Source organism: Mastomys coucha, unplaced genomic scaffold, assembly GCF_008632895.1.
Source record: "Mastomys coucha isolate ucsf_1 unplaced genomic scaffold, UCSF_Mcou_1 pScaffold20, whole genome shotgun sequence".
NCBI lineage: Eukaryota > Metazoa > Chordata > Mammalia > Rodentia > Muridae > Mastomys > Mastomys coucha.
Window position 1 is genome coordinate 114,058,506 of NW_022196903.1, and position 18,458 is coordinate 114,076,963.

The 18,458-nt window shown below is 41.0% G+C and overlaps 1 protein-coding gene across 4 annotated transcripts in view; it reads left to right on the top strand.

Moving 5' to 3' along the window:
- Bcl2l13 (BCL2 like 13) overlaps nucleotides 1-18,458 on the top strand; it is a 53,313-nt gene that overhangs the window by 23,001 nt on the left and 11,854 nt on the right. Inside the window, exons 3-6 of one of the 4 annotated variants that reach the window (XR_004122283.1) lie at nucleotides 3,574-3,681; nucleotides 5,731-5,887; nucleotides 9,715-9,807; nucleotides 10,522-10,562. Coding sequence is in view for 2 of the 4 variants with exons in the window: in XM_031383238.1 (XP_031239098.1) it covers nucleotides 3,574-3,681; nucleotides 5,731-5,887; nucleotides 10,522-10,591; nucleotides 15,389-15,532 (479 nt within the window). In the remaining 2 variants the exon portion in view is untranslated. Of the gene's footprint in view, nucleotides 1-3,573; nucleotides 3,730-5,730; nucleotides 5,888-9,714; nucleotides 9,808-10,521; nucleotides 10,592-15,388; nucleotides 15,533-18,458 lie in introns of those variants that run through there. The other 3 variants (XM_031383238.1, XR_004122284.1, XM_031383240.1) reach the window with 3 other exon arrangements.

An 18,458-nucleotide genomic window follows, 5' to 3' on the forward strand; every position in this document is an offset into this window, starting at 1 on the left:
TGTGTGTGTGTGTGTGTGTGTGTGTATGTGTGTGTGTTTGAAGTAACAGTCAGTTGATTTCTTTAAAATATCTAATTGTCCTTGACCACCATGTATTGAAAATGTTACTCTTTACTTGAACAGCCGTGATACCCTTCTCAAAAGTTTGACAGGATGAGATATAGTGGTACACACCTGTCATTCCATATGAATTTTAGCATCTGAAGCCAGAAGGCAATGAGGTTGAAGCCAACCCAGGCTACATAGTGAGATTTAGTTTTAAAAAGTAACAAATACAAAAATATCAGAAACTTATTGATCATAAATATATTTACAGTATTAAAGTCAGTATGTTTTATTATAATCTACTATCTTTCTGTCTGGTTGGTTCTGAGACAGTCTCATGCAGTGACCTCATTTCCTGGACAGAGAGTCCAGTGCATGGGGCTTCTTGCTGTTACTCTTTTATTTTATCTTATTTTCTGAGGCAGAGTTTCTCAGTGTTACCAGCCCTGGCTGTCCTGGACTCTCTTTGTAGACCAGGCTAGGCTTGAACTCACAGAGATCTGCTTGCCTCTGCCACCGGGTGCTGGGACTAAAGGCATGTGCCAACTACATTCAGCTGCTGTTGTCACTCTAATTATAACTTACAAACTTGGGAGTTAATGTTAGTTCAGGCTCATATTTGTTTTTTTTTTTTTTAACCTTGACTTTCTATTGCTGTGATAAATAAACACCATGATGAAAAGTAGCTTGGGGAGGAAAGGGTTTATTTGGCTTATGTGTTCTGAACACTGTCGTTGAGGGGAGCCAAGGCAGTAACCCAAACGGCGGGAAACTAGAGGTAGGAGCTGAAGTGGAGGCCATGGAGGAGTGCTGCTTACTGGCTTGCTCCTTGTGGCTTTCTCGGCCTATGATCTTATTCCACAGAGGACCACCTGCACAGGGGTGACAACTGCCCACAGTGGGCTGGGCCCACCCACATGTACCATTATTTAAGAAAATGTCCTATAGACTCACCTACAGGCTGGTATGACAGAGGCATTTTCTCAGTTGAAGTTAGCTTTTTACAAATGACCCTAGCTTGTATCAAGTTGACAAAAAGAGAGAGAGAGAGAGAGAGGGAGAGAGAGAAAGAGAGAGAGAGAGAGAGAGAGAGAGAGAGAGAGAGAGAGAGAGAGAGAGAGGGAGAGGGAGAGAGAGAAAAGAAATGAAAAAAAAAGAAAAGAACAAAAGAAAGAGAAGCAGCAAAGCTGTGACAGCTCTCACTGTGTTGCTTTGCTGGCCTGGACCTCACAGGGGATTTGCTTGTCTTTGCCTCCCAAATGCTGGAATTAAAGGAGTGTAGCATCACGCTCAGCTACTTAATTTAAAAATTAATTAGTTAATTAATTAATTTAGAGACAGTCTTGCTATGTAGCCTTTGCTTTCCTGGAATTCTCTTTGTAGACTGGACTAGCCTCAAATTCAGAGATCCATTTCTCTCTGCCCCTTAAGTGCTGGGATTAAAGGTGTGCACCACTATACTCAGCTGAAAAACATTATTTTTAGATTTTTTTATTTTATATCATGCATCTTAGTGTTTTACTTGCCTATATGTATATGTACCACATGTATACCTGGTGCTTGCAGAGGTCTAAAGGAGAAAATGAGACAGAGAGGACTCTAGCCATGAGTGGTTGTGAACCACCTTATAGATGCTGTTGGGCACCAAACCCAGGTTCTCTGCAAGAGCAACAAAAAGGATATTTCTCCAGTCTGCCCTTAGGGGTAATATTAGTATGTCTCAGCTTGGAGATTTGTAGATACAGAGTTTATTTCTCTTTGATTTAGCCCATTCAGTTAGCCTAAATGTCTTAGAGGTACTTAATTTGAAAGTTCTGGACGAGTTTCAGTGCTAGGACATGCTAACTGCTGGCTCAGTTATCTTACTTTGATGAAGTGGGTGGACGTCAGTGTGCTGAATATTCCCCTGGATTCACTGAACAGGATTCATGCTGCATTGGCCCTGCTGTGTAATTATGTCTGGGTGGAGAGGATTCATTAGATGAAGATCACTGAGTCTGTCTGTCCTTGGGGTGGGTAGCTAGCTAGCCTTTTGTATCCTAACAGCAGTAGCCTTTTTCTGGTGTAGGCTTTCCACATGGTTTATTATCAAGTATGACAACTTGTCCTGTGTAATCAGCATCATGTCAGTTTCATGAGAATGGGCACTCCTCGAATCAGCTGCTTCTCCTAAATCTGCTGGGGTGGGAGGTATATGTAACCAAGAAAACGTCGTTTACTGTGTGGGTTGCTGGTGGCGGCAGGGGCTGTGTATGCTTTGGACATGCGTGTCTTCCAGAAAGAAGCTCATGACAGATGGCATCACTTACTTCTTATTTGAGACTGTGTACAAAAACTATAATCATACATTCTAGAGTTCAGTAATAAATCACTTAACAGAATGATCTCCCTCCCTCCCTCCCTTCTCCCCTCTCCCCCTTGAAGTTGTGACAGTTCTAATGCCTCAGTCTCCCAAATGCTGGGATTACAGGCATGAGCTACCACTGCAGACAGAAGGTCTGTTTTTGAATTTTGTTTCTTCATGGATAATTGGTGTATGGGCAGATACTGATGAGGAATTACTGATGAGGATTTACAGACTGTTGGTCTAAAGCTGAGGCCTTAGGTTTCAGTTAGTGAACACATTTCTCATAAGTGTGGAGGCAGTAGTTGAGATCTGATTCTTTCTTTCCTTCCTTGAATTCCCTGTCTTGATCCACTGCCATAAATAAGTGAAGTATTTATTGCCCTGTATATGTGGTTGGTTAGTTTTCATATTCTCTTGTAGAAAATCACTTCTCAATTTACTTACTTTTTAAAATTTTTGCCATTTTAGTAGCCTCAAAGCAGTAGTAGATAACTTTTTATTTCTTTACATTTATATGTGAACCATTTTTTTGTCTGTACAAGTTATGGAAATTGTTTCTTTTTGTATGAGTCTTTTTCTGCCAGCTATTTGTTCTGTCTATGCAGTGAGGTTGCGCTCTGTACATAATCTTACTGTAATCCTTCCAGTTGTACCACAGAAGATGGTGACAGCCACCACTACCAGGTATTTGTCTTCCCTTAGTTCATATTTGACATAAGTTTTAGACAAGAATACCAGTGTTGCCGGGCGGTGGTGGCGCACTCCTTTAATCCCAGCACTTGGGAGGCAGAGGCAGGCAGATTTCTGGGTTCCAGGTCAACCTGGTCTACAAAGTGAGTTCCAGGACAGCCAGGGCTATACAGAGAAACCCTGTCTTGAAAAACCCAAAACAAAACAAAACAAAACAAAACAAACAAACAAACAAAAAACCCCGAAACCAAAAAAAAACCAAAAAAAAAAACAAACAAAAAAAACCCTAAATGTAACTAGGGCTGGTTTTTGTCTGTTGGTTGGGGTTTTGAGATAGGGTATTCCTAGGATGCCCAGGCTGGCTCTATAAGCCTGATCTGAAGTGACCCTCCTGCCACAGCCTCCACATGTGGCTAATGCCAATGGATCCTAATGGTGTATCTGTCCCCCTTGCTATAGCAACCTCTCTTGTCTTCTCTTGTTTGTTTCAGGAGTTCAACTAGATGTCGCTCCACAGTCTCTGAATCCAGAAGTTTTATTAAAACTTAAATCTGAGATTGAGGAAGAACTGAAATCCTTGGACAAAGAAGTCTCTGAAGGTCTGCTGCTCTACTTTCCTGGGCAGTGAGCATGTTCTGCTGGCTATGGTTTGGTTGATTTACTTGGTTTTCTTGTTTTTTCTACTGTTTGTTTGTTTCTTTGTTTGTTTGTTTTGAGACAGTTTCTCTGTAACCCTGGCTGGCTAAGAACTCTTGACAGGCTGGCCTGAAACTCACAGAATCTGCCTGCCTCTGCCTCCAGGCCAGCCTGGTGTACAGGAGGCAGAATTAAAGATGTTTACTAGCACATCTGGCAGCAGCTGCCACAGCTGCCTCCTTCTCCAAAGATTTATTTATGTCTGTGTTCACAGGTTCACAGCACCACATGAGTCCCGCTGAAGCGCAGGCTTCACTTCTCATCAGAAAATGATTCCCATAGTCCAGTCACTGTTTTTTTTTTGTTTTTTTGTTTTTTGTTTTTTGTTTTTTTTGTTTTTTTGAGACAGGGTTTCTCTGTGTAGCCGTGGCTGTCCTGGAACTCAAAATATACATTTTAAGTTATATTTCATAACCAGGTGGTGGTGACATATGCCTTTAATGCCAGCACTCTGGAGGCAGCTGCAGATGGTTCTCTGTGAGTTCAAGGCCAGCCTGGTCTACAGAGTAAGTTCCAGGACAACCAGGGCTACACAGAGTAACCCTGTCTTAGAAAACAACAACAACAAAAAAGTCCAAAAAACAAAACAAAACAAAAGATACTTTATTTTTGGAAGCCTTGAAATTACATCATTTCCTTCCTTTTTTTCTCCCTTCCTGCTCTCTTCAAAATTCATGGCCTCTGTTTTTTAAACTGTTGGTGTGTTTGTGTGTTCTTAAATATATAAAGCCTAATAACTTTCAGTAAACAACTGATAGATTGTATTTTTAAATAAGTTCCTTATTGATTGCGAAAGAAGATGAATAAAAATTTATAACAAACTCAGCATGCTGGGTCAGGCTCATACTCTTAGCACTTAGGAGGCACAGGGACGAAGATCCTTATAAGTTTGAGGCCATCCTGGGCTACCTAGTAAATACAGGTGAACTACAGTGAGACAAACACTGGCAGAAGAGAGAGAGAGAGACAGAGACAGAGAGAGATATTGATTGATTGATTGATTGATTGATTTACAAATAGGCCACTCATGGTGGTTTATGCCTATAATCCTAGCACTTGAGAGACTGAGGTAGGAGAATGAGTTCGAAGCCAGCCTGGGCTACATATGGGGAGACCTCCATCTAAAAAACAAAACAATAAAATCTTCAAAAGTTAGAACTTACCAATTTTGTATTCCAGACAAGATTAGTATGTATAGTGATTACCTAATCTTTCCAAGTACCTTATAACCCTTGTTCTTAACAGTAAATACCTTAGTTTCATTGACTGTCATAAATATACTCCCTCTCTTTTCTTTTTTTTTCTTTTTTCTTTCTTTTTTGTTTAGTATGTTTTTTGAGATCATTTCATTGGACCCCAGGTTGATCTCAGATTGACCATTTAGCCAAGGCTGGCCATCCTGCCTCCACCTCCCTAGTATGCTACCATACCCAGCTTTTTGTTTGTTTGAGACAGGGTTTCTCTGTCTAACAGCCCTGGTTGTCTTGGAACTCAGTCTGTAGACCAGGCTGGCCTGGAACTCACAGAGATGCCCCTACCTTCCAGTGCTGGGACTTAAAGATGTGTACCACCATGCCTGGCTGATTTATTTTTATTTTTTATTTTATTTTATCGACACAGGTTCTTGCTGTATAGCCCAACTGGCTTTGAACTCTCAGTGTAGCCCAGGCAGGTCTCCTACTTGAGATCCTTCAGATTATAGGTGCACACCATAACACCTGGCCAGCAGTGTAGCCTTTAGTCCTTGTTTTAGGTGTATGGGTGTTTGCCACATGTCTGTCTGTGTGTACCTAGTGTTCATGGAGGCCCAGAAGAGGGCTTGGATCCCTTGGGACTGGGTGGTGGGAATCCACCTGGACTCTGGAAGAGCAGCACATGCTCTTAACCACTGGCAATCTCTCCAGCCCCGGCACTGCTGGCTGATTTAGGTCTTTCTTTTCTCTTGTCTTCAGCCTTTACCAGCACAGGCTTTGACTGTCACACCTCACCAGTGTTTAGCCCCGCTAACCCTGAAAGCTCCATAGAAGACTGCTTGGCCCATCTTGGAGAAAGAGTGTCACAAGATCTGAAAGAGCCTTTGCAGAAAGCATTGCAGACGATCCTCAGCCAGTGAGTCGCGGTTGCCGGGGCGAGTGGAGTGTCTGGGAGTCCAGCAGCCCTGGCCCGGCTGACGGCCGGCCGAGGCTCTGCTTCAGGCAGTTCTTCACTTTCCTTCCTTTGAGCTTAAAGTATCTGCTCTGATTTGAATGCCGGATTTGCCTCGAAGCAGGGATTTAGATGTCCCTGAAAGCCCTGATGGTTTTTATTGAGCTGTTGAGCTGCCAGGGTCCAACAGATGCTTGCTCTGTGCTATACACAGGCCGTTGCCCTGTCCCAATCGCTCTTCGCTTCTGTTCCATGTAGTGCTCATCTGTATCTAGATGCAATGTCTTAGGGTTTGTGTACTGCAGTGTGTGACCAGTGTTTGTGTACTGTAATGTGTGACCAGCTCATCTTGGTATTTTAGATTTCTGTATTCAGAATTGTAGCTATATCACAGATGTGGTTATCCTTTGGGATTGCCCATCTGCCCAAGAGCAACTTCTGAACTCCTACAACGAGTTCCTTCCCAGCTGTGGCCCTCACCATAAGAAAGTTACAGTTGAGGAGCTAGAGAAAATGCAAGCATGCTAACATAGAACCCCTTCACCTCTGATGAGTCTCAAAAGTCAGCTTCCCCAAGTTTTTCAATGCGAATCATTGAGGAATTAGTAGTGAATTAAGGATTAGTATGAGTTGATAAAGATGGGCCACTTAGGAAATTTATTCCTCACCAAAAAGGCTGAAATTCAGATGCCAAGTCACTGTTGTAGTAAGGACAGTCCTTATGTCACGTACTCAGACTTTATAGTTGGCCATGGTTTTTCAGGAAGTAATTGGGGTTTATTTCTGCATATTCTGGTAAAATGAGCAAATATAAAATTCATAATTATACTCGGTGAAGTGAAACCATAGTTGGATTTTCTACCTCGGACACAAGCTTAAAGAAATGTAGAAAGGACAATCTCAGTGGCCAGGAAGTGAAACGTATGCAGGAACTTTGGGTTTGCAGCATTATTTGCCAAAATGTTTGCAGAGCTGCTGTCCCTGAGCTCCATGTGCGCTGAGGAGGGAAAGGGTGGATTGAGCAGGGTTCTTTAAGATTCTCTGTCCTTAAATGTTCGTAGATTGTGTATATTGAAATTACAAGTGTACAAGTTCTATTTTTTTTTTGTCTTTTTTGAGTCAAGATCTCACCAAATTTACAGAGATTCATAACTTTCCCCCCTAAGTACTGATTAAAGGCATGTGCCAGCCACCACCATGCCTGGCCTTTTAAGATTTATTTTTATTTACATATTTTATATGTATGTTGATACCCAGAAGGTCGGGAAAAGGCCTGAGTTCCCTGGACCGTGTGTTACAGATCCCAGTGTGGGTGCTTGGGAACTGAACAGGAGCAGGAAGTGCTCTTAATCTTAGCTGCTGGGTTGTCTCTCCAGCCCCTTTATGCAAATAATTTCATTTTTCATATGTCAGTTTCTTCATTTGTTAATTGTAATTTGGCTGCGATATTACCAACTCTAATGAATAGAATGGCATGACTTCATTTTTCAGACAGGGTCTCTTACTAGGGGGTCTTAGCTGACCTGGAACTCGCAGAGATTCACCTTGCCTCTGCCTTCCAAGTGATAGGGTTAAAGATTTGTGCCACCGTACCCTGAGTTTGTTTTTACTTTAAGACAAAGCTGATTTAGATAAATATTTACCTTTCCCAAACCCTGAATAGTAATTTTCAAAGTTGGTTGCATATCAAATAAAATTTGTTCAGAAGTCTGCTTTTGAAAAATGTATGCTCTGATTCTAATGCCTTGGAAACAGTACAGTTATTGGACAGGTTGAAGGCTGTTCCTTCAAGTGCAAATGTCTCTCTCCTTCTTCAAATGTTTTTGCTAAAGTGGGGAATAATCTTGAATTCTTTATATGAAATGTCTTTGATTTCTGAAGGTGCCCCTTTCTTCTCTGCTATATTCTAAGACCTCAACAGGGGAAGGCTGGCTAGTCAGCTACTTGCTTCTCTGTGTATTAAAATATGAATGGTTTAACCTACTATATGCTTCATGTGCATGTATGTGTGTGAATGGAATGTTTTAAATCCCGTTTCATTCTGAAGGATGATAAAGTATGTAGCCTGATGGCCAAACTCCCTCTGGGACTTCAGTGACCCCAGCAGCACTGCACAGTCGAGGGAGGGAAGGGAAGGGACTGATAGTCGCAGTAAAGAAAGTTCCAGGGAGACATAGGTGGGTGGATGGTGGGGAACTGTGAGACCTGAGTTCTACAGGATTCTCTCACGTGATCCCAAAGCCTGAGACTTGTGAAGGAACCTTAGGCACTAATGCGACTGTGGTGTCACAAGGTAGAAGCATGATGTGTGACTGTCTCTCCACAGCACTGTAGCAGTCACATGATGCTGACCTGTACCTAACTGTGGTACCTGTGTCATCAGAGCCGTTCCTGAGGCCTTTAGACCAGTGCGGTCCAGTAGATACGATGCATGTCACATGAAGATAAAACATGGCATTGATGAACATTTCAATGTATCTTTTTTTTTTTTTTTTCCTTTTTTGAGACAGGGTTTCTCTGTGTAGCCCTGGCTATCCTGGAACTCATTCTGTAGATCAGGCTGGCCTCAAACTCAGTTATCTGCCTGCCTCTGCCTCCCAAGTGCTGGGATTAAAGGCTTGCGCCACCACACCCAGCCATTTCAATGTATCTTAAATCAGTATAGTCAAATATTTTAAAAACTCAAAAATTATTATTGAGATATTTCACAATCTTTTTTTCTTAAAGATTTATTTATTATTATGAATAAGTACACTGTAGCTGTCTTCAGACACACCAGAAGAGGGCATCAGATCTCATTATGGATGGTTGTGAGCCAGCATGTGGTAGCTGGGATTTGAACTCATGACCTTCGGGAGAGCAGTTGGTGCTCTTACCCACTGAGCCATCTTACCAGCTTCTTTTTTTATTCTTACTGACTCTTTTAAAGCCAGTGTATGTTAATATTTTAAGCATAATAGCCACATGACAATTTTTTTTTTAGATATGTGTGACATCTGGACATTTTTGTGGTGTATATCAAAATCCTTGACTGAATCCTTGAATCCTTGAAATGGAAGTAGTATGCTGTTGGGACCAGATCCAATTGGGTGTTTGCCAGGCATGGTTTTAGGATATGTAGTCTCTTAGCTTTTTCTAACTTTGGCTTCCTAAGTGATACTATATGATGTAGTGTAAAATATCAGTATGAAGAATATAAAACCTTCGATGCTAGGCCACGTACAAGTGGTAGTTATTGCTGTGCACTCAACAGATGAAGAAATCAGACTAGAGTAACCAGAGCAGAAAATGCTTTTGGAATTGGATTTTTAAAACCTATAAAAACCCAAGTACCCTCCTACTTTTTATTTTCTCATTTATGTATTCATTTATGATGTTTTTGAGGCAGGGTCTCTCGACATTACCCTGGCTGTCCTGGAGCTTACTATGTAGACCAGGTTGACCTTGAAATCTCGGAGTTCTGCCTCTGCCTCTTGAGTGCTGGGACTAAAGGTGTACACCCCTACATCTGGCTTCCACTTAAAAATAAACAAGTCTGTTAATACTTTACTCCAAATGGGAAGGATAATTTTATTTTCTAAGATATTGTTGCCTTCACATTATTTAGCATCATGTTTTTGTTTGTTTTAAATTTTTAAAGGAAACCGTGCTTAAAGTTCTTCAAATTTTAGTGAGACTTGTGGTTTCTTACAGTAATTCAGGGCTTGGTCTGATTGGGACTAATATGCAGATAATAAGATATGCTCATTTTCCTGTACACCATGTTTTTTTGTCTGTTTGTGTTTTTTGAGATCGGCACTTGCTATATAGCCCTATCTGGATTGGGATTCACTGTGTAGCCCAGGCTAGCATATTACTCAGCTTCTTCAGTGCTCAGATTATAGGTAAGGGTCACTAGACCTGGCCTCTTATAGGACTTTATATTAGACTCCAAGTAAAAGATAGGGCAGCACTTACTACCGTGTCTATTTTGCTCTTGATGGCCTCAGTTTTAAAAAGTCTTTCATGACTTACCTATTAGTTTTTAACATTTATACTTTTTTCTCCCCTGGTTTTTTTTTTATCAGGATTTCTTTGTGTAACCCTGGCTCTCTTGGAACTCATTTTGTAGACCAGGCTGGCCTTAAACTCAGAGAACTGTCTGCCTTCACCTCATGAGTGCTGGCATTACAGATGATTGATAACACTCTAGGCTTACACTGTTGCCTTAAAAAAAAAAAAAAAAAAAGGACTAGATTGTGTTTTCATTTAACTGACTTACGTTTTACATGCTACACTATTTGATCCTATATCTGTAATCCAGGCATTTATCCACAACATCGAAGTCTTACCAGACAAATTCCAAGTAATTAAAAAGTAATGGCTATGATACACATTTATCTTCCTGTGCTATAATGACCTCCCCAGCAATACAGAGAATGTTTTGGGAAGAAACACATACCAAATATTAAAAGCCATATCTTGTGGGGAAAAAGCAATATGTTGAACAATCCTTGTCATATTAGCAAAAAGTTCAGCCATACAATAATTCTGTATATTTATTCATCTGAAATTTTAGTCCTTTTCTATAACACAGACTTTTAACAAAATGTCCACAGGCCAGTGACATATGAGGCATATCGTGAATGTACAGTGGAGACTGCAGTCCATGCCAGCGGATGGAATAAGGTATTAACCACATTATCTTTGCTTTTACAAAATGTTAGTGCTAATAGTAAGGTATAGGAACAATTGTTAGCATCGCACAGCATAGAACTGTTAGCATTAACTAATGCGTAAATCCAAACTCTGTTAAGTGGATAGTTTTCCTTTATTTTTAATGAAATGCTGCAAGGTTCTAAGGTGTGTCTCAGCGCATGTGCTCTGTAGTATGCTGTGCTCCTTTTCTCTGTTCCTTGAGTTTCCCATCACTTCTCTATTTCTCTGTATTAACATGACTTTGTCTCCAGGTACTTACTTGTTAACATAGGCTGTTCATATAATAGATAACCTATTTTGGTTCTTTTAAAAGTTTTGTATCATTGTGTCTCATAGTTCATATAGTAGTATATCTCATACCATATCTCATTTAATCATTCCAAACTCTTTGAAGAGTGCACAGTGGACTTTATTGCCATATTTTGGGTCTGGAAAGGGGTGGGATGCCCTGTTGACCTAGTATGGAACCTGGGATTTTGTGCAGGCCAGGGAAGAACCTTACTAATGAACTATATATACCCCCAGCACAATGAGCTTTTGTTTTGATATTTACTTAAGTTGATGACTCTTCAGGAAAGTGTTAAATAACTTGTATAGGATCTCTTGAGTAGCAGCCAGTTACGATCTGCTGGCTCTAGCCTTTCCCCTGCGTCATGTGATTATCCGTTGTCTTATACCGTCTCTCCTGCATGTTACTTTGCAAAGGCAGAGTGTGGGGAGACACTGAAGACATGCAGCCTGTCTCTTGAGTCAGCTCCACTCCACACCTGCGTATTTCCTTGGTGGATGTCCCAGGGTCTCCACTACAGGGGAGGTTTCACTTTTACATGGTCACACAGTAGCCTCTCAGAGCCTCTTACAGTTGTATGGCCTCAGCAGACATTGAACAAGAGTTCATGAAGCTCTCCATCTTGCATCTTTCCTGCCTACAGAGCCAGTACCATGTGGATGCTGCTGCTACGTTCTGCTGCCAGCTCAGGATGGAGCCTGGTCCCTTGGAGCACAGATATGTGCCAAGACCATTGTTTTTGAGCAGGGAACCCTTTAAACTTTTTCTCAGTTCAAGCTCTCTCCTCTCAAACAAGCCTTTTCATAAATTGGTGTCTTGAACTGAAGGAGTCTTGCTCTCCAGAGCAGAGCAGGAAGTTTGTCTTTAAGAATTACAACTTGTCTTTGTGCTGGAGAGATGGCTGAACAGTTAGGAGCTCTTCTAAAGGTCCTGAGTTCAAATCCCAGCAACCACATGGTGGCTCACAACCATCCTTAATGAGTTCTGATGTCTTCTTCTGGTGTGTCTACATACCACAGTGTTCTTACATATAATAAATAAATAAATCTTTAAAAAAAAAGAATTACAACTTGTCTTCCACGCACTTTACACTTGCTTATGGTTTTTTTTCATTGCTAAACTTTTTTATTTTTTTTTGTCTTTCTGCTCCATTCTGTGAGGGAATTAAATAAATATGTGAATAAAGGTGAGGCAGTAGAAGTCATCTTCTCTGGTGCTGAAAGGTTCTTAGATATTCCGTATAAGGATTTTTAAGGAAAACATATTCATATGCAGAATCTATTGTCCCATGAGGAAATTACTTAGAATAAAAAAGCATTTCTTGTGCTGGAGAGATCGCTCGGCAGTTATGAACATTGACTGCTCTTCCAGAGGTCCTGAGTTCAAATCCCACAACCACATGGTGGCTCACAACCATCTGTTATGGGATCTGATGCCCTCTTCTGGTGTATCTGAAGACAGCAGCAACGTACTCAATAAAATAAATATTTTTTTTTTTAAAGAAAACATTTCTTTTCTTTCACCATTAAAAAAATGTGGAGTACTAAAAATAATAATTGGGTTTTAGATTATATAGAGTACTTGTGGGATATAGATGAGTTGTAGAAGTACCTTAACTTCTCTTGTTTCTGTTTTTTTGAAACAGCATTTCATTTAGCCCAGATTAACCTCAGGCTAACTATGTGGCCAGGGATGAGGTTGAACTTCTAAGCTTCTAGTTATTAACATGTAATCTTCCGGGTTTGCAAGCTTGAACCACCACCACCTAGTTTTATGTTACTTCATGTATGCTAAGCAAATACTCTACCAGCTGAGCTACACTCTTACCCCTACTTAGAAGTAACTCTTCATGTTTCTTGTATAGGAAAGTAAGTTTAAGTAAATAAACATAAACTACATTGTGCTTCAAAACTGGTGCTCCTAAATTGGGCAGGGTGGTATATCTATAATGCCAGCAGTTGGGAGGTAGAGGCAAGGAATCAGGAGTTCAGGACTGTCCTCACTATGTGATGATGATCTATAGGCCATCCTGGGCTACATGAGATTTGTCTCAAACAAAACAAATATAAAATACAAATAAAAGCGAGTGGGTCTGAAGGTCCATTAAGAAAAGCTTGTAGGATGAGTAAGCCTGGGGTGGCAGTCATTTAGTAATTAATATGAGCTTGGTGTGGTGGTGCATATGTAATCCTAATACTTGGGAGGTAGAAGTAGGAAGATCAGTAGTTTAAAGCCAGCCTCAGCTGCATGAGATCCCCTCTTAAGCAAAACAAAACAGAGGGTGGCAAAATGGCTCAGTGGTAAGAGTGCTTTGAAGACCTGAGTTTGACCTGGAACCCACATGGTGGAAAGAGCAGGGACTCTTCAGCATTGCCCTCTGACCTTCACGTACGTGGGCCACTCTCAGCCTGCCCCTCTCCAATCAATAAGTACATGTCATTTTTAAAAATCAGAATAGTGTGAGGAATGAAGGAGGAGGCTATGAATCATGTCTGCTAAGACATGTATCAACAAGAATGTGTCAGCCAAAGAGAAAGTGCTAGTGTCATAAAATGTAGTATCTATATTCTGGTTACTGCCACTCAAGATTAACTAGACTGGCAACAAAAACTCAGAAGGAAAGCGCCTGAGCGGGCTGGGTGAAAAGCAGACAGATTGCTCACAGACTGACGCTTTGGTGACTAGAGGGACTGTGATCAGAGATGACAGTGACAGGAGTGGAAGGGGTTTTCTCACCCACGCTCATTTATTATATATGAAACATTGTTGGCTTTGATACATATGAAAGAGGTAATTTGTAACAGATGAAAGGAAATGTTATTTTATGTAGTGGCTCATAAAATAAAATGTTTGTAATTCATATCCCCAGTAAATAATGGGAGGTTAAGCATTTCCAGTCTCAAACGGTTACACATTTATGAAGTATTATAGGAAGTTTGAATGCTTTGTGGTATAGGCCATCTCAGGCTTTTGAAGCTGCTCCTGCTGCAGGCACAGTACTGGGGCTAGACACACAGCCCTTCTCTTATGTAAAAGGCCTGTCTTATTCTTCATAGCCCTTTGCCCTTTGTTTATCCATTAGTGGTGAGAACAGGCTTTCATATATTTTGAGCTGGAGTTCTTTGAGAATGTCAAAAATGAAGATGTGTGTTGCATTCTTCCAGTCAGACTTCAAAGTAATTTCCCCCTAGGCTGCTTTTCCTGAAGTAAGATCTAAAGGATATCAGTGTGAAACATGGACTCATTTTAAAAGTTTGTTTTCTTCTGAGGAAATACGTTGTCAGTCCGTTATTTCCTTGATACTCTAGTAACAAGGAACTGAAATTGGTTTATTTCCTTATGCATTCCTTCTTAGGTCATGCAGAGACTTTGATGTCTGAGACAAGGGCCTGCATGCAGATGGCTACGTGTTACCTTGTCCTCTCCCTCCCTCCTTTCTCCTTTCCTCCTCTCCCATCTCTGGCTTTCTTAGTCATGATGTTAGTGCATGCGTGAACCAGGGCCTCCGGCACTTACTCTGCATTCCCAGGGTGGTGGTTGTTTGTTTGTTTGTATTGAAAGGAAGGGATAGCTAGTTAGTGTCTGTTGTGAATTATTATTTTAAGTACTGAGCCACAGGGTTACTAAGTATAATTTATAATGCCTGTCCTTGTATGCCTCTCCTCTCCTCATCCTTTGACTGTTGATGACTTTCATAAGGTAATAGCTCATAACTTTAAAAGTTATGCTAGGTGTGATCCCTCACACCTGTAATCACAACTCTCAAGACAAAGGCAAAAGAATTCCACAAGTGTGAAGCCAGCCCGTGACGGCATGAGGCCTGTCTCACAAGCAGCAACCATGAAAAGTCCTTGTTTTTAAATAGGTGATGAAAACATTTGGTCCCAAAACTTGGGAGGCAGAGGGAAGTGGATCTCTTGAGTTCGAGGTGAGCTTAGTCTACAGAGTGAGCTCCAGGACAGCCAAGGGTACACAGAGAAACCCTGTCATGAAAAATAGTCAGGAATATAGAATCAAATATGACTGCCCTCAGTCACCGAGTTCCTTAAGTGAGCACTGTTACTAGTTTCTTGTATTTTTTTTTTTCCAGAGACACTATAAGTCATATGTATATTGTGCATATGTATGTGTGTGTCGACTTACATTTTGGTAATTGGTGAATGAACAGTCTAGTTCTTTTTAACAGCTAGGGTGGCTACAGTGTTTAGGTTAGTTTTTGTTGAATTGCTTTTAGTATTTTTTTATTCTAATTAACTACTGTGTGACTTTCTGTATACTACGTTTTACACATGGTTATTTTTATATAATCACCTTTTGCCCCCTCTTATATAAAATTCACATAGTTGATGTTCTATCATAGTAAGAATGAAATAACCATAATCATGTGTCTGCACTAAAATTTTTACTGGTTGAACATAAAATTCGTTGTAAGAAATTTAAATTTTATGTTTTTTTATGTTTCTACCTTTGCATTGAAGCTTTTGGTACCTCTAGTTTTGCTACAACAAATGCTTTTGGAATTGACGCGACGTGGTCAAGAGCCTTTGAGTCTGCTGCTACAGTTTGGTGTGACGTATCTGGAGGACCACGCAGCAGAGTTCGTCGTTCAGCAAGGTGGCTGGGTATGACTGCTTATGGTTTCTTTCTTTAGAATAATTAAGCCTATGTTTAAAAGTTTTAAATATTTTTTATTTGCTGGGGGATCAAACCCATCGTCTTGTTCACAGCAGGCAACTATCCTACTGATTGATGACTTGCAACCCTAGCCTGGGCCTTTCGTGTTTTGCTTTTTAATGGTGTAGGTCTATGTTAGTAGTGCATGAAAGCAAGAAAGGCCGCTCATACCATTTTAAGTTACTAAGGTTTTACTTAAGGAAGTAGATTGGTATGTGGTGCTTTTAAATAGTTGTTAGTCATAAAACACTTCATTCTAACAACAACAAAAAAATCAGAGTAACTGTGAGATGAAGGCTGTCCATGCCTGCAGTGGCTCGAGGTTTCGGGTCTTGAGATACCTGGTGTGCTGGGGATTGAACTCTGGTCTTCTGGAAGAGCAGTGCATGCTTGTAGTCCTGGACCATCTCTCCAGCACAGGTGGTTCTGAACTGTTAAGATCCTAGTGTATGTATCCTTAGACAGTAAGATCATAGTGTATGTATCTTTTCTTTGTTTGTTTTTTGTTTTTTTGAGACAGGGTTTCTCTGTTTAGCTCTGCTGTCCTGGAACTCACTCTGTAGACCAGGCTGGCCTTGAACTCAGAAATCTGCCTGCCTCTGCCTCCCAAGTGCTGGGATTAAAGGCATGTGCCACCACTGTCTGGCTCATAGTGTATGTATCTTTAGACAGTAAGATCATAATGTATGTGTCCTTAGACAGTAGTAATTCTGCTCTGGAGTTTATGAGGAGCATCATTACTCTGTGTTTTTTCTGTAACTTGTGTGCTTCACTCAGTGTTGTTGTTCCTTAGCCTTTTCAGTTCCTTTCATCAGTGATCCCTTTTAGCTAGCTTCCCTCCTCCATGGGAAGGAAGAAAGATTTTTTTTTCTGTTTTTTTTTTTTTTTTTTTTTTTTTTTTTTTTTTTTTTTTTTTTTTTTTTTTTTTTTTGAGATAGGGTTTCTCTGTGTAGCCCTGGCTGTCCTGGAACTCACTCTGTAGACCAGGCTGGATTCGAACTCAGAAATCTGCCTGCCTATGCCTCCCAAGTGCTGGGATTAAAGGCATGTGCCACCACTGCCTGGTGAAAGAAAGAACGTTTTAAAGCACAGTTGGAGTTTATTTAATCTCAGAGCTCAGGAGGCAGGAGCAAGTGAATCTCTGAGTTTGTGGCCAGCCTGTTCTACAGAGTGACACCAGAGCTACACAGAGAAAGCTGGTGTCAAAAACACACATGCAAAGAAAAGGGGTGTGGAAGGGCAGTTAGAGGCTGGAGGTGGTCTTTGAAGTGCTTGCTGTGCAAACATGACAACCCAGATTCGACCCCTAGAACCCAAATAATAAAATCAGGCATAGGGTGCACACTTGTATTCCCAGCACCGGAGAGGCAGCCCAGCCAAATCAGCAAGGCCCAGGCTCCAGAGACAGACAGCTGTCCTGAGGGTCAGCACTGTAGGTTCACTTCTCACGGGTCTGTTTGCCTGTCGTCCTATCTGTATTTCCATTTTACTATTAGACGCATGGCTGTTTTAAGCATTCTTATATATGTACATTTCTTTGTCCTTTTTCTTTTTCTTCTTTCTTTTCTTTTTTCTTCTTTCTCTCTCTCTCTTTTTTTTTTTTTGAGACAGGATTTCTGTGTTACCCTGGCTGTTCCGAACTCACTGTGTTAGACCAAGCTGGCCTTAAACTCAGAAATCTGTCTGGCTCTGCCTCCTGAGTGCTGGGACTAACGGTGTATGCTGCCACATCTGGCACATGTACATTTCTGTGGTTTTATATGTGGATGTAGAATTTCTAAGTCCTGGTGTTATAGCTATGGGTTTGATGGTTTGTTTGTTGGTTTTGTTTTTTGGAGATAGGGTCTTATATATCAGGCTGTCCTTAACCTATTTAGCTAAAGATGGCCTTGAACAGCTGACCCTTTTGCCCACCCTCCTTCCTTAAGTGGTGGAATTACACCTGTGTGCCACCATGCCTTGTGCATGTGGTGTACTAGGATTGAACCCAGGGCCTCATGCGTGCTAGATAAATCCTCTGCCAACTTAGTTACCTCCCAAGTCCTGGGCATGCTTTAAATTATGAAACAGTGCCAAAGTGTTTTTCAGAGGGATCTGTTAGTAGTATATGAGTCTCCATGACTCTTATCTTCCCTAGTACTTAGTATTGACAGACTTGCTAAGGTTTTTTTCTTGTTGCTTTTTAAAAGTTTGCTAAAATCAGATTTCAGTTTTAAGCTTGTATGTGTGTTTGTTTAGAGACAGAGTTTCACTACATAGCCCTGGGTGCCCTGGAAGTATGTAGACTAGGCTGACGTCAAACTCAGAGAGATCTGCCTCCCTCTGCCTCCCAGGTGCTGGAATTAAATGGAAGCATTCAGCTAACTTTAAGCTTTTAATAAAATTACAAAAATAATGAATTGCCATGTGGTCTTTACCCAGTTCCCTCTATTATAAGTATTTTAGTTAGTGATAAGCACCATCAAAAACACGGGGAAGAAAGGGTTTATTTCATCTCACGGGCCATTGAGGGAAGCCAAAGCAGGAACTGAAGCAGAGGATGCTCGCTGGCTGGTTCTCCATGGCTGGTTCAGCCTGCCTTCTCATAGTACTTGGGGCCAGCTGCCCAAGGGCAGCACTGCCCACCGTGAGCTGGGTCTTCCCACATCAGTCACTAACTAAGGAAATGCCTCACAGACTTGCCTCCAGGCCAGTCTGATGGAGCCAGTTCTGAATTCAGTTGAGATTAGATTTCTGTCCGGGTGATGAAAACCAGCTAGTGCAGTGACATCTTATGCAGCTAGGATCCCTTTGTCAAAGCTGAAAGATTAATATTCGTATGTTAATCAAGCTCCAGACTTTATGTTGGTAGCTTTCTTTCTTTTTTTTTTTTTT